At 39.8% G+C, this 17,040-nt stretch overlaps 1 protein-coding gene across 1 annotated transcript in view; it reads left to right on the top strand.

Annotated features, from left to right (window-relative positions):
* LOC147733283 (SITS-binding protein-like) overlaps positions 1 to 17,040 on the top strand; it is a 1,106,372-nt gene that overhangs the window by 613,580 nt on the left and 475,752 nt on the right. Inside the window, exon 3 of the mRNA XM_086957841.1 lies at positions 4,298 to 4,505. Coding sequence (XP_086813967.1) covers positions 4,298 to 4,505 — 208 coding nt within the window. The remainder of the gene's footprint in view (positions 1 to 4,297; positions 4,506 to 17,040) is intronic.

Raw genomic sequence — 17,040 nt, 5'->3', positions numbered from 1 at the left:
CCAAGACCATTTGATTTTACTAAAATTATGTGTATATCATAATTATTTATAAGGGTTTTCCTCTACACTTCATCCATTTGTCTGTGATTGTGTTTTTTATTTGCATCAGGGAAAAGCCACAAATGGACTGTTCATGCTTGACATGGGGCAAATTAAGAGCAGTATATCCCTCCCATAATGTTTCTACTCTCAGTTCTGCCTAAATGCACTATGACCCAGCAAGCATCTTGAAATAAAACTCAGGCTGCATCCTACCGGACATATTTACGTGCTCCCTTGGATATTATTCAGAAACTATGTCTAGAACAGGCTGCAGTAGTTGCAGCTTATCTGCAGGTCACAAAAATAGGTGCAACTTTACTACCGGCCTCATTGAAAGGCAGATGTGGGAGCAGGTTGGTTGATGACTGCCAGGCTTCACCACATGCCATTGGGGCAGGTGGCAAGCGACAGTATCCTCCACACATATTTATTTATTTATATATGCTTTTTTATGGTGCAGAGTAGGAATATCGACGGAGAAATATCGTGGGACAGAAATATCGCCGCAAAATTATCGTGGCGAAGGAATAGTGACAACAAATATATAGTTGACAAGAATATCGACTGACAGGTAAGTAATCTTGATTACAAAAATATCGTTGTAGTAAATATAGTTGACAAAAATATTGATTTATTAATAATGTTATGCATTATTATATGTTTTTTAGTTTTACTAGTTATTCATTTATTTTAAGTTTAATTCTACGTTTTTAGTTCTGTAGCGGGTTGTGGGTTTATAGTGGAATGGGGTTGGAAATAATTTAATTATATAGATTTAAATAATAATTTATAGTAGTTAATTTTGTTTTTTTTAATTAGAACTCAGTAGTTGGTTGTGGGCTTATAGGGGAATAGGGTGGGAAGTAATTGAATTATATAAAATGTATTGAATAATGAATGTGTTAATTGATTGAATAATAATAGTTTAATAATTAGTTGTTAATTTATTTCAAGTAGTAAATTAATATTTAATTAAGTTAATTGTTTAATTAATTTTAGGTGTCTGTTGTGGTGTATATATGTGTAAATTGTGTGAAGGATGATAAGTAATTATTTTTTATTGATTCTTTATTGAATATTTTGTAATTCATTGGCAATAATTAATTATTAATTATTAATTGTAATAGTGTAATTTTAGGTGTGTGTTGTGGTGTTTATATGTGTAAATTGTGTGAAGGATGATAAGTAATTCTTTTTTAGTGATTCATTATTAAATATTTTGTAATTCATTGGCAATAATTAATTATTAATTATTAATTGTAATAGTGTAATTTTAGGTGTGTGTTGTGGTGTTTATATGTGTAAATGGTGTGAAAGGTAGTAAGTAATTACTTTTTATTGATTAATTATTACATATCTTCAAATGAACTACCAATAATTAATTATTAATTGTAATAGTGTAATTAATTGTAGGTGTATGTTGTGGTGTGTATGTGTAAATGGTGGGAAAGGTGGTAAGTAATTAATGTTTTGATTAATTAATACATAATACATTAATTTTATTTTATTAAATGTAATTGTGTAATTCATTGTAGGTGTGTGTTCTGGGTATTATAGTATCAAATATTGTGTAATTAATTATTTACTATTATCTTTGTTAATAATATTATATTTAAATCTATATATTAATGATGTTAATATTGGAAATTAAATTTAATAAAAATGTTGGTTTTGTTTTTTATTGCTTTGGGATTCAGCGCTTTCCCTACTGTTGCACTCACTGGAATGGGAATAGTAATTTTTACCCCTTCGCTAACCAACGCTTTCCCCACTGTTGCACTCACTGGAGTGGGAATAGTCATTTTCACCCCTACGCTATCCAACGCTTTCCCTACTGTTGCACTCATTGGAGTGGGAATAGTAATTTTTACCCCTACGCTATCCAGCGCTTTCCCTATTGTTGCACTCACTGGAGTGTAAATAGTAATGTTTACCCCCCCACTATGCAACGCTTTCCCTAAAGTTGCACTCACTGGAGTCAGAATAGTAATATTTACCCCTCCACTATCCAGCGCTTTCCCTACTTTTGCACTCACTGGAGTGGGAATAGTAATTCTTACCCCTACGCTATCCAGTGCTTTCCCTACTGTTGCACTCACTGGAGAGGGAATAGTAATTTTTACCCCTTCACTATCCAACGTTTTATTTTGTTATTAAATGTATGTATTATTTTTTTAAATAGTTTAATGTGTTAATTAAATATAGAATATTTTATTTTAAATTATATATGTCTATTTTATTTTTATGTAATTTAAAAAGTTTATAAATTAAATAAAGATAATACTTAATAAAATGTATTTAAATAAATATATGTATATGTACACATTTTTGTGTTTATATTAATTAAATTAAGTTTATTTGTTATAATTAGTTAAAATATATATTAAATAGAATTTATTTTGGTAATAATATTAATAATATTTAATTAATTTATTTTACGTTATGTTATTTTTAAAAGTCGATATGTTTTACATCGACATTTTTCAGTCGAAAATATTGTACTTACCTGTTTAAGTATAGGGAGTCAATATTTTTGTAATCGATATTTTTACACCAATATTTATTTCATCAATATTTTTCACATCGATATTTAAACATGGAACCCTTTTTTATATGGTGCAGACATTACCCAGACATTACCCAGAGGTGTCAGAGTGCTTTACAGTAGAGCAAAATAACGTTACATGAGGAATTTAGAGTAAAAAGGTAGTAGGTGTCAGTATGTATAGCGGCTACAGTTACTCATGGTGAGAGTTACGTATTTACAGATTACATGTTTAGAAAAGTTAAAGTATTTAGGGACACATAAATACATATTACAAACTTGCACAGCTGAAGCGGAGTGGTTGTTTTACCTCTTGAGGATGTCATGAAACAGTCAATGTCATGCTATTAAATGTGAGAGCATGTCTAGTGGGGAGCTTAGCAAAGAGTGTTATTGAGAAAAAAAAATTGGGAAGAGAAGACTTTTAAGGTCCTTTTTGAAGATCCAGAAAGAGGTTGTGGTGCGAAGGTTTGGAGGCAGCGAGATCCAAATTTTAGTTGCTCTACGTGAGACAGATTGCGCCATAAGTCTTTCCCTTTTGAAAGTTGGAGGTTCGAGCAGTTGAATTTTAGCTTTACATGAAGTTCTAGTACCTCCTGATATCTTAAATTTGGTTGCTAGGTAGCGAGGGGTGGAAGTGTAAATGGCTTTATGGGCGATGCAAGCAGTCTTTATATATTCCTAGCTTCAATAGCTATGACATGGTAATTACTTTTGCCTCGTAAACAAAATTTACAGCAGAGTGGAGGTCATAGGGGCTTATTTATGAGGGCCCTGCATCACTTTTGCACCCCGTAAAGTGCTACATGTGTGGCAAAGGGCTCTCAATCTGATTTATGAAGCCACGCAAAGCCACCCTGCACGGCTTTGAGTGGCGTCATAAATTATGAGAAAGGTAACACAGTGCAAATCTCTGCATTGCCTTACTCTGCAGCTGGGAGGCATTCCATGGGTGTTGCAATGGGTTTTCCCGTGCAACTCCCATAGAATGTGATGCTGCCCCAGATTTAAAAGTCATGAAAACCTGTGGAAGCACCAAATCTTTACGCCTACCTAAGTGAGGCGGAACAAGGAGAAATATGTTCATTTGTTTTTGTTTTTTCCAGAGGAAAACGCCTCTTAGAATTGTTTTTGTGCAGGAAGGTGCACTTTCTGGCCCAAAAACATCCTGCCGACAACACAGGCACCTTTATACCATGGGGCAAGGCTGCCTGTGTTGGCACTGGGCTGCTGAAACTGCACCAGCGCAGAGAGAAAGGACAGGAATGCAACGTATTGCATAAATACGGCGCATTCCTGCCCTTACACTTTGAGGTAGGGCGGCGCAATAAGATGCCTTGCTGCACTGCCCTATGCCAAAATCCCATAATTGAAGCTCAAAGTGTGCTTGAACTGTTCGTGCCGCTGCTCACTGAAAAAAGGCTTCCTCCTCTCATGGGTGAGGTCATGAAGCGGAATGTTCACAGGCCTTAAACATAAAGGTTTGAAGAGAGCATGGCACAGTGACCTCATTCCACACTTGTAATAAATATTACAAGTTAGGAGTAACATAATTTTCTTATTGCATGCATATTTCTGACATCAGAGATCACACACAAGAAATGAAAACGTGCTCTGTTTGTATTGGTATTAGAATGGAAAGATAACTACATTTTTTGTCTGGGATCAGTTTTAGCTCTTATTCTGAACATCTGTTTCTCTCTTTGATAGGAGTGTCTGTCATGCTTCATGAAAACGTTCCTGTGTTAATTTCTTTAGATAGAAATAAAAACATTTGTTTGGAAAACCCTTCCTCATCAGAAGTTGTACCTCTCAAGTACACAGTTTGTGTCAGCCACTCGTTGCTGTCTGTGCATCAAGAAATGAGAAATCTGCTCTCAGGCCATCAAAGGACACTTCCGAACACCGACATACTACGGTAATCATTTTCCGTATTTTGGGCCGCACTCCTAACATGGCAAATTGAACAGGTTGGTTTTCATAATGATAACATTTTATACAAAATGCTGCAATATGGAGTCATAATTATAATGTCTCTAGATGGATTGAATATGTTTTGTGGGCAGCCTTGGATAACTAGCTAGAATTGACTAATGATGTCAGTTGATGCTGCTTACATTTAAATGTATGCCTGCTTTCAATATCTATCTTTCTATCTATATTTTTTTTGTAAAGCTTTCCCACACCCTCAGGTTTCATGGCACCAAGGTAGCATGTGTCCCAGAACTAATAATAATTAGGTACACTTGGAAGAGATATGTTTCAATTAATCATCACTTTTTTTGCAGGGCTTTGTTGTTTCATCTCTTGTAAGAAATTGGGTTATAGTTGGAAAGGATGTAAGTCTTTCACAAGTAACAAGCATGCTGATTTCTTTTTACTGAGAACTAAATACACTATTGTAGCACTTTACTGTCTCAGGGTAGGTAAGCAGAGCAGTCAAAAGGCATACTTAGGAGAGGTGGTGTGGTATAGTAATAACCCCAGCTTGCTGGTACACAACAACACTCAATAAATCAATGTACATGCAGTGTTTTTTCTATTGATAAGAAAAAGTGCTTTGATTAAACAAACACTATTAAATTATATGTCTAAGATTTCAAATATATGCAATCAGGTAAATATATTTGGTGACACCCTTATATCTTGTTACACACGTGCTAGGGTCCTTAACCATATCACCACAATACTCTCCACCTATACTACAGACAGCATCACAACGCCTCCCACTTATACTCGAACCATCATTACAATATAAGGTGATGTCATTATCAATAAGGCAGGTCTACCGGCTTAGTCAGAATGTCACCACATCAGTAAAAATAGCCACATATTACAATTCGCCAAACAAAAATGACTGAAATCAATGAGAGCAGTACCTATATCAATTGCATATTATAATCTTCAATTTAAGTCAATTGAACCTTGCATTCATAGACACTGAAAAATTATTTAATTAATTACCATGTGTTATACTCCTTCTTTTAATTTTATTAGACTGAAATAGCATCCATAAAAACAGCTATCAAGAGTTCCTACACTCGCAAGCCCATGCATAAAAGTATAGCCTCAGGGAGAGTTTGAAATGAAGTAAAAACTCTCTCCAGAAGCATGAATCTAACTGGTGGACTTCAGGCGAATTTTTAAAAATTATTTGGGGACGGCTGCTTTACCTTCTGCATCTCTCCCAAACACTCTTCATTAACCATTGGTGGTGCCTCTGCTGGTATTGGGGTACCACAAGGTCACATATATAAATTTAAAATTTTGCCAAAGGGCTTTTAGTGCACTCAAAAGGGCTCAGGCTTGAATATAATATTAGTGACTCAACTACGTCTCAAAAATATTGGTGATGTATAATGTGGCCTTGCACCCCATGTTTCTTTTGATTTGGGATACTCTGGACCCATCCAGGACACATAAAAGCCTTTTGGTGTTGTTGGGGGCTTCCTTGTGGCTCTAGTTGGATCCCTGTGTGAGAGCTGCACCTCTTGTGTGGCACACAGGGGCGGGTACATATGTTGGTATGCTCCCATCCGGTGGGAGCAGGTTCTTTTCTGCTAAGGGAACTTCTTCTGTCCACAAGGAGCAAGAGCATTGGGACAAGAGGTATGTGGGCCCCTGTCCACCCAATACACGAGCACCGAAGGCGAAAACACACCAGGCCTTTTAATTACTGCCCTAATCTCAGCCAATGACACACAGGGGTCATGGGGCAATCCTGACACGTGCTATGATACATTTTAATCTTCCCTGCTGCCTTCGCATTTATATTCACTTTAGCTGTTGCCCCTTGATAAAGATTCCATAACATTTCTAAAACTGACCTGGGAATCCATATATTATTAGGATAAATATTAATGCCCCGATCGGACTTTGTATAAATATACAACTGAACTTTGGTAACCATTACTAACACGTGTCCTTAAGGCCAGTTGCGCAAAGGGTTTTATTAAATCCTGGTCTGAGTCCATAATAATACCTATCTTTAAAAGGGGGGACCGGGAAAATCTGCTTGCTACCGACCCATATCCCTGCTATACTCTCTTATGAAAATTTCAGGAAGGGTAATCTTAAACAGACTGCAACAATGGGCTGAAGACAATAAGGTCCTAAGTCCAGTTCAATGTGGGTTTAGGGAGGGGAGGGGTACCGTCGAGCAGGTCTTAAACTTTTCCATTTTACATGGGAAATATACCCAGGCTAAGCAAGGCAATTTATTTGCGATATTTCTAGATCTTACCGCTGCCTTTGACTGCGTAATTCATAATCGGTTATGGCAGATGTTAGATTGACTTAAGGTAGAGCAATCACTGGTGTTATTTCTGAGACAATTATATGCGGGTGCCTCCGCGAAGGTGAGGTATGGATTAAAGGGGCAATGTACCAAGCCTTTGCATGTGAGGAGAGGCATTAATTTTGTCGAATTCGCACATGCTGACCTGTCATCCTCCTACACAGGTGGAGTGGACTGACCACTTTGTGATAGGTTTCTCCCTCCCCATTCTTACAGAGGATCGCCCCCAACCTGCCCCTCTCCCTTTATGGCGCAGGCAGTGGCACAAGGTGTCCGTGGAAGCCTTTAGAGACATCTTTGTTCCCCCGGACATTTCCACTTCGGATACCCCGGACATGGCCCTTTCCAAATGCAATGCTGCCCTGAATACTGCAGTTAATCTCATTGCCCCTTTAAGAGTCTGTAATCAGCGGTCTAACCGCAGGCAGGAATTATGGTACTCTGATCTACTGCCTGCAGAAAAGAAAGTATGCAGGAAGTTGGAAAAGACCTGGAGAAGCTCCCATACTGTAGCAGATACATTTCGCTACCACTCTGCCATGAGATCTTATCACAGAAACATCAGAGCTGCTCGTAAAGACCATATTATTTCTCAACTATCTGAGGCAGGCAATGACCCTAAAATACTTTATCAGGTTCTCCGAACCTTCACTAAGCCTGTTGCTTGTGAAAGTCCAGAGACGGTGTCCCAACAACTGTGTGATGACACTGCTGGGTTCTTCTTGAATAAGATCAACTCTATCTACCAAAAAATTGCTCAATCTACTATTTTGGTCGACACTAGTGATTCCTTTCTAAGCCCTCAGCTCGAGACTGTTGAATCTGGCCCCACTAAACTGTCCTGCATTCCTGAGATCAGTTTGGACGATGTTAATTCACTGATTGGCACCATTAAATCGGGGTGCCCGGCGGACCTCGTTCCTGCCCGAGTGATGCATCTCATAGGGAACATTCTTAGTCCTACTATTCAGACCCTGATTAACCGCTCGTTATCTGAAGGCTTAGTTCCATTGGAGTGGAAAAATGCCCTGGTCAAGCCCATTAGGAAAAACACCTCCGTCCCTTGGTCTGATATGTCCAACTTGAAGCCCATCTCCCTCTTGCCGTTTGTCGGCAAACTGATGGAGAAACATGTCAACCTTCACTTCTCCAGTTTCATTGAGCAGACCGGATGCTTGGACCATTCTCAATCAGGGTTCAGGCCAAAGTATAGTACCGAGACTGCTCTCCTTTCGGTCACGGATACTATACGCATGTCCCTGGACAGGGGTTTGTCTGTGGTGTTGGTGCTGTTGGACTTGTCCGCAGCATTCAACACCATATCACATACCATTCTTCTAAGAAGCCTAGAGGAGATCGGCCTGGAAAAATCTGCCCTGGCGTGGTTCACCAGCTTCCTCACAGAACGTACCCAGCAGGTGAACATGGGCACCTTCAGTTCCAATCCTTCTAAAATCACTAGAGGAGTCCCGCAGGGCTCCTGTCTCAGCCCTACGCTATTTAATGTTTATGTTGCCTCTTTGACTAATATTATGAGGTCTTGCGGGTTTGTACCCATTTCATACGCCGATGACACTCAGTTGTTGTTTACCTTTAAGACCTTCACCCCTGCGGTAAGGCAAGCCTTCTCGAGTGGCATGACGGCGGTCGCCAGTTGGATGGCCAACAACTTTCTCCAGTGTAATGTGGGAAAGTCAGAAGTCATGTTGTTCGGGGAAGCTAAAATCTTGTGGACTCCTGACTGGTGGCCTACTAGCCTGGGAGAGGCCCCCTCCCCTAAACAGGTGGTGAAAAATCTGGGGGTCCGCCTTGACCACGACCTCACACTTGTAAATCACGTCAACATCACGGTGGGGTCTTGCTTCCATGTCATCAGCCTCCTTCGGAAGGTGTTCCCTCTCCTCCCCGACAGCTCGAGGAAGACCTTGGTTCAGGCTCTCATGTTGAGTCGCCTGGACTACTGTAACGGTCTTCTCCTAGCGGCCAATGAGGGCGTGTTAAACAAACTCCAAGTGGTACAGAACACCGCAGCACGCCTGGTGACCAATGCCCCTCCCAGAACTCCATCCCGGCCCCTTCTTAAACTGCTCCACTGGCTGCCCATCCGGAAACGGGTGGAATTTAAGACCTGCTGCGTGGTGCACAAAAGTCTGCATAATCTAGGGCCGTCCTATCTAGCTGACAAATTTGTCCATCATCGCGCCTCACATTACCTGCGCTCTAGTAACCAGCTGTTACTGCAGATTCCCCGATTCAACAAGACCAGACAGGGAGGACGTGCCCTCTCTGTTATGGGTCCACGTCTGTGGAACAACATCCCCTTCTCCCTTAGGCAGTGTACCAGCCACTCAATCTTCAGGAAGAGTCTTAAGACCACTCTGTTTCAGTACTAGAGCCTACCTCTCCTTGCACCCTCAGACAGCACTGCGCGGAGATACACCTTCGGGTGTGATTCCGGCGCGTTACAAACCTATAAATAAATAAATAAATGAGACAACGCTGCGTACTGGCACCGTTCTTCTTCACTTTATACACCAACGAATTGGAGGAGGCACTGGTGGCCAGTGTGAGAGATTCCCGCAAGTTAATCATAACCAGATTGTCTCCCTTTTATATGCAGATGATGCGGTTTTAATGGCCAGAACCCAGCTTGGTCTCCAGAGGGCCCTAACCACTTATATCGACTTCATGGATAATAGGGGACTGAGGCTTAATGTTAAGAAAACATTTGTCATGTCCTGTGAAAAGGGTAGGATTAGACGTTGTACCGTTGTAGCTGGAAAAGATAAAATTGAACCGCCAAAAACCTTCTCCTATCTTGGTATCCTATTGGAGGATTCAGGTTCCTGGGGTCCTGCAATAAAGAATAGGGCCCTCTTATTCAAGAGGTCGATGGTGGCAGTGATGATTTTTTCAAAAAAGAATTTGTAAAATAGATTAAAGCATTTTCTATCTATCTATCTATCTAAATATTAATGCATCCCAATTTGCAAGGTCAAATGCCTTCTTCGCATCCATAATAAAAATAGCGGCTTGTGTTTTGTTATTTGAAATATTGTCATTTGCTTGGGTTAAAAAACCTAGCATTAGCTGAAATGTGTCGACTTGGAGAAATATGCACTGACCTCTATGTATTAGCCCATTAGCTACCAGTAGGATACGAGAGGCCTGCATTTTTGTAAATAGATTCTAATCTGAGTTGAACAAGCTTATTGGCCTATAAGAGTTAGCATTAGTAGCATTCTCATCTTTTTTTAATACGATAATTGAGTGTTGACTGTTGTTGATAATTGACTGATTGTGGAATAAGTTTCCAAGTTATGAACTGATTGAATAATTTTACAAGAAATGGTATTAGTTGTTTGGAACAAACCTTAAGAATGATGTCATCAGACATATTTTCCAGCGCAAGAGAGACCTCGGACGACCGAATCTCTTCCAAAATTGCAATATTTTGCTGTCTTGTTGCCTGTGGCAGAACGACATAGCTAGCTTAGGATGGGAACCTCCTCAGTTTCCTCATTTACATTCCTATAATTTTGTAGAAAGACTTCAACAATCTTGTTACTTTTATTCAGTAAGAACTGTGTCTCTGAATTTTCAATTTTGTCAATTATCTGTTTCTTTTTCAGTAGACCATGCGACAAACTTCCCAATATGCTGGCTGGAGCTGGGCCGAGAAGGAAAACAAACCCAAGATCATCAAGGTAGGTCCTACAGAGCCGGAGGTACGTCCATTTAAAGCTCAGTCCCATGGGGGTACTGAGCGTGAAAAAGAAGTGCAGCGCATCTCCGCAATGAACAACTGTTCCCCTGGAGAAGTTCAAGATACTGACCCATTCATTCAAAGCCCAGCTCAAGGAAGGACCAGCATACATCAACAGCATACATCAACAAAAGCATGACCTTCCACCAACCAACCAGACACCTACGATCTGCCTCCCTTTGTCTCACAAACACTCCAAGAATCTGCAAAAGCGGAGGATGCTTCTTCTCTCACCTAACAGCCAAAATTTGGTACGCCCTTCCCTATACCTCAGGACTGCCTCTTCACTCCAGCAATTCAAGAAAGGACTCAAGACCTAGCTGTTCAAATGAATCAGACCACCACAAAGCAGTGAGCATCTCCAGTGCTTTGAGACCCTCACGGGTGATTTGCTGCACTCTAAAAATCCTTGATTGCTAAATAATTCCTTGAGTGACTGAATGCTTCGGTCATGGGCAATGGGATCCATGGTACCATGTCCTTATGCACTGGCCTGTGAGGAGATAGAGGCCAGGGAGGGACCACCACTCACATTTCCTCCCCAAAAGCAAATTTATATATAAAAAAACATGATGTAAGAAAAACATGGAATGCTGTTTTATCCCACGGGGTATCAATCTTCTCCAGGGGAACAGTTGTTCATTGCTGAGATGTGCTGCACTTCTTTTTCACGCTCAGTACCCCCATGGGACTGAGCTTTAAAATGGATGTACCTCCGGCTCTGTAGGACCTATCTTGATGATCTTGGGTTTGTTTTGCTTCTCGTGGCCAGCTCCAGCCAGCATATTGGGAAGTTTGTTGCATGGTTTACTGAAAAACAAACAGATAATTGACAAAATTGAAAATTCAGAGACACAGTTCTTACTGAATAAAAGTAACAAGATTGCTGAAGTCTTTCTACTGAATTATAGGAATGTCAATGAGGAAACTGAGGAGGTTCCCGTCCTAAGCTAGCTATGTCATACTGCCACAGGCAACAAGACAGCAAAATATTGCAATTTTGGAAGAGATTCGCTCGTCCGATGTCTTCCTTGAGCTGGAAAATATGTCTGATGGCATCATTCTTAAGGTTTGTTCTAAACAACTAATACCATTTCTTGTAAAATGATTCAGTCAGTTTAGAACTTGGAAACTTATTCCACAATCAGTCAATTATCAACAACAGTCAACAGTCAATTATCGTGTTAAAAAAAGATGAGAATGCTACTAATGCTAACTCTTGTACGCCAATAAGCTTGTTAATCTCAGATTAGAATCTATTTACAAAATTGTAGGCCTCTCGTATCCTACTGGTAGCTAATGGGCTAATACATAGAGGTCAATGCGTATTTCTCCAAGTCGACACATATCAGCTAATGCTAGGTTTTTTAACCCAAGCAAAAGACAATATTTCAAATAACAAAACACAAGCATCTATTTTTATTAGGGATGCGGAGAAGGCATATGGCCTTACTAATTGGGACGCATTAAAATTTAGATAGATAGATGGAAAATGCTTTATTCGATTTTATAAATTCTATTTTGAGAAAATCATCACTGCCACCATTGACCTCATAAATAAGAGGGCCCTATTCTTTATTGCAGGACCTCAGGAACCTGAATCCTTCAATAGGATACCAAGATAGGAGAAAGTTTTTGTCGGTTCAATTTTATCTTTTCCAGCTACAAGGGTACAACGTCTAATCCTACCCTTTCCACGGGACATGACAAATGTTTTCTTAACATTGAGCCTCAGTCCCCTATTATCCATGAAGTCTATATAAGTGGTTAGGGCCCTCGGGAGACCAAGCTCGGTTCTGGCCATTAAAACCGTATCATCTGCATATAAAAGGGAGACAATCTGGTTATGATTAACTTGCGGGGTATCTCTCACACTGGCCACCAGTGCCTCCTCCAATTCGTTGGTGTATAAAGTGAAGAGAAACAGGGCCAGTACGCAGCTTTGTCTCGCGCCCCTCCTCACATGCAAAGGCTTGGTACAATTCCCCCTTTAATCCATACCTCATCTTCGTGGAGGCCCCGCATTTAATTGTCTCAGAAATACCACCAGTGATTGCTCTACCTTAAGTCCCTCTAACATCTGCCATAACCGATTATGAATTACGCAGTCAAAGGCAGCGGTAAGATCTACAAATACCGCAAATAAATTGCCTTGCTTAGCCTGGGTATAATTCCCATGTAAAATGGAAAAGTTTAAGACTTGCTCGACAGTATCCCTCCCCTCCCTAAATCCATATTGAACCGGACTTAGGACCTTATTGTCTTCAGCCCATTGTTGCGGTCTGTTGAAGATTACCCTTCCTGAAATTTTCATAAGAGAGTCTAGCAAGGATATGGGTCAGTAGCAAGCAGGATTTTCCCGGTCCCCCTTTTTAAAGATAGGTATTATTATGGACTCCGACCAGTATTTAATAAAACCCTTTTTACAACTGGACTCAAGGACACGTGTTAGTAATGGTGACCAAAGTTCAGTCGTATATTTATACAAAGTCCCATCGGGGCATTATTATTTATCCTAATAATATATGGATTCACAGGTCAGTTTTAGAAATGTTATGGAATCTTTATCAAGGGGCAACAGCTAAAGTGAATATAAATCCGAAGGCAACAGGTAAGATTAAAATTGATCATAGCACGTGTCAGGATTGCCCCTTGACCCCTGTGTTGTTTATGATATTTATTTAGCCATTAGCTATCAAGACCGGAAGTGACACTACAATAATTCCTCCAATAATTAGGAATGCCTAATGTCAAGCTTTTCATGGATGATATTATTTTATATCTTCAACCAAACATAGCGAATATTCAGAATATGTTGGATGCAATTACAGAATTCACTGGAGGTGGAGGTTATAAACTAAAGAAAGCAAAGACTCAAATTCTATTTTTTAATACCTCTTCAAAGAAACTCCCTCATTGTCTATAGTCTCAATATGTGCCGCAACGACCGATTATATATTTAAGCATCTATGTAACGCATGATTACTCTCAATTATTTGATTTATACTATAAGACGACCTTACACAAATTAAGGCATTGCTGGATAGGTGGAATCGTCTCCCTCTATTACTGAAAGAGTTGCTTTGATAAAAATGTCAATTCTCTCATTAGTGCTTTTTCGTCTTACTACACTTCCCATTATTGTTAGCAAATCATAATTTAGAGAACTCAATCAATTTTTCCAAACATTCATTGTAGTGTAGTTCCTATATTCCCAATAGGCTCTGCGCATTGGAATAACATAAACAGCAGTGTAGACGTTAGACTGAGGTCATCTAGGTCTCTACTGACTATGTTAGACTTAATTAGTTTTGCCAGCTAGCTCAGAGGTCATTAGAAGCTTTCTCGAATGTTCAGGAAAGGGTTAACCATCCTGATTTAGACAAGAGGGGATTCGTTTCTGACAACCGTATAAACATGACAACATTGCTCCCTCAGAAGAGTGTATCTCTAGAGTCGTGTGTAAACAATAGACGGCTATTTCACTCAGTCAATCGTGCATGCTTAGTTTCACCAGAGTGCAGAGAAATAGAGAGACGGGCGTTTTCAATAAAAGGGTGTTATTTTATTGAGCAGTCTTCTTTCTCATGCAAGAGAAATGAATTGCCACAATTGCAATACTTATCATAAAGTAAAGTGCGTACAGTAAAAGTAGTATTATGAAATAATACTGTAAAAGTATGGATATGGTTTCTTAGCCATATGATACTTTAAAATATATACATACATAAAAACATTGACTAAACAAACTCAACTGGTGATTCTAAGATACGCCTACCCCAATGTACCTGACCTAAGCCTAATACGTGGGAAGGAGTAAGTAAGTAGCAGTTTTAAGTTAAAGTTAGGTTTTTGCCAAGGATAAAGCCTTGAAGAATTCTCTCCAAGGTTTTAATCAGCTCCGTACCTTGGTTATAGAATGAAGGAGGTCTTGTATCTTGCTTCTCAGGACTCAATCTCCCAGCAACCCGCGAGGGTAACTCTGGAACACCGGAGCTGGATTTCTCAGTGTGAGAAAGGGCAGTTTCTCCAGCGCATCAAAAAAGGGAGGGGTGGCTTCCTTCTGCTCAGGCAACAGCTGGGCTCTCGGACAAAGAGAACGTCGCTCTGCTCCCCACCACCGTGTGTTTGCTTAAGCAAATGTTGGTATATTTATACCTGAAAGGTGTCGGGTTTGACGTAAGGTTGGACATAAGACATCATTGAGAACTAACAGTTCTTGCTGGACTCTAGGAGTTCTTGTGCAAATCAAAACAAAAGCAGGAGGGGGATTCCCGGGTTTCTGGAGGCTTGGTTTGTTTAAAGAACGTGTTATGCTTTCTAGGAGTCTATGGGAGTAGCCTTGCCGTGCTTTGGACTGCATGTGCTATTACTGAATATGGATATGATTCTCATGCCTTTATAAGGATACTATTTATTATAACCACACAAGGGCATGAATCGGGAATATAGAATTAGGGTCCTAGATAGAAATACAACACCCACTCCACGGATTAATGTCCATCATTACTTAAAAATAAGCAATAGTAAACGTACGATGCATGTGTGTTTTCCAACCCACCCCAAAATACATAATTGCATATGAAATGGTGTATGGTTTATACACGAAAATGAGTATTGGTACTGTATGTTTTCAAGCAAGGTTATCATTCAGTTAAGTTCATATATATCAGCTGAATGAATTGCGAAAATTATAAAATTATAAATGAAATTACACATGAAATGGCTCTTTATACAGAAGCGAAGGTTCGACACCATTTCATCGCATATTTATACGACTTTGTACATGTGCTAGAGGCTGAGGTAAAATATTGTCTCTAATGTTTCTAAAAATAGAAGCTCTGTTCTCTAAGAATAGTTCTACTTTAAGCAGAGTACCATGTGCCAGAAAAATGGTAAATATTTTTGAAGTGAAAGAAAAATAATTTCGCTTTCAGGGGAAGGGAGAAAAAAATAGTCCCAAATTTTTTTAGTAGCAATTTTTAACAAAACTGAAGGCCGAAACCAGAGTTCAGGGAACGCTGTGTATTTTCTGTTCTAAAAAGTTATTTTCGTTGTTCAGGGTAGAACATCATATCAGACAGACTCGCAAAAAATTGGTCTACTACATCAGGTGAAAGTTCGACCAAGTTCGAAAATGCTGTAACTGTGCAGTTTGGAGCGTGATTGCTATCATCGATGTTTGGATCAGCAATGCTCACAGAAGGTTGTACCTGTTTGGTGCTGCTTTCCTCTCGTACTTCACCGCCACCTACTCCTAGTGGTGAAGTCTCAACGAATGCCGTCATCAGAATAGGTAGCCGCTGGGGACAACACGTTGCATGAGTCGTTACCGGACCTAGCAAAGTATCGATATCCATTGGTACTGCTGATGGTAGTGTAAGACAGACGTCCAACACGCATTCTTCTCTGCATAGCATACATCGAAGCACAGGTAAGATGCAATCCTGCCAGATCGGTCTGAATGAAAGAAACCAAGCTGTATTCAGATCTCTGAATCCGAGGACCTTAGTGATACGGTCTCGGTATCGTATTGCCAGGATCGTTTCTTCCATCGTTGCTGGAGTCTTGTCTGTGGATTGGCTTGCCATATCGGAGCAGAAGGAGCAGAAATAAAATTCCTGCTACGAGTCCAAAAATTAAAGGTAGGCCACCAAAAACAGAATGGACAAAATTCGGGAAGATGCCCAGAACTGTTTCAAATGGTGTTAACAGTCCCGAAAAAATTGCCTTAAATACATGTGCGATTCCACTGGTATCAGACATGTTTAAAATTTGTCTTAACATTTCTGTGAAATGTACGGGGCAATTTGTCGATAAAAAGGTATGTATCTCTGCAGCTGTCCTTGCAACTTGCAGGTCATACGTTTCTTTTGATGATGTCAAAGGCACAGTTGTCTGTAAAAGAATAGACTTCATTCTGCTTAAAGTATCAATTCGAATAGAAGAGATATTCACATAAGGCCATATTGCCGCCTCCATGTCTGGATTGCTGTTTGGATACAATACTTGCATACAGCAAACGACTCTGGAAGTAACAGTTACGAGATAGCATTCTCCTGGCATCAATCCACAACAGCTGTGGTCAGTTATTATAACGTAGCTACCGTTAGAAAGTGGTCTGAAAAATGGTTCTATCTGTGTTGCAGGAGTGCCTTGTAGATGACATGAAAGGTTATTCGAAGACCCTGTGCAAGCTCCATGCAAGTTAATACCTTGACACAGAAGTGTACCGCTTAGTGATTTTTTACAATTATTACCACTAAGGAATACCTCCTTTTTTCCTTCACTATAACATTTGTGTGTGTAAGGTAAATCCCAGGTTGATTTGATGTAGCCTTTACCCAACCTTTCATACTGCCTGCTGGTATATATTCTTACATCACCCGA

This window comes from Lissotriton vulgaris, chromosome 2_1, assembly GCF_964263255.1.
Source record: "Lissotriton vulgaris chromosome 2_1, aLisVul1.2, whole genome shotgun sequence".
In the NCBI taxonomy this organism is placed as follows: domain Eukaryota; kingdom Metazoa; phylum Chordata; class Amphibia; order Caudata; family Salamandridae; genus Lissotriton; species Lissotriton vulgaris.
The sequence above is the reverse complement of the archived record's forward strand: the minus strand, read 5'-3'. Positions and strand labels throughout refer to the sequence as shown.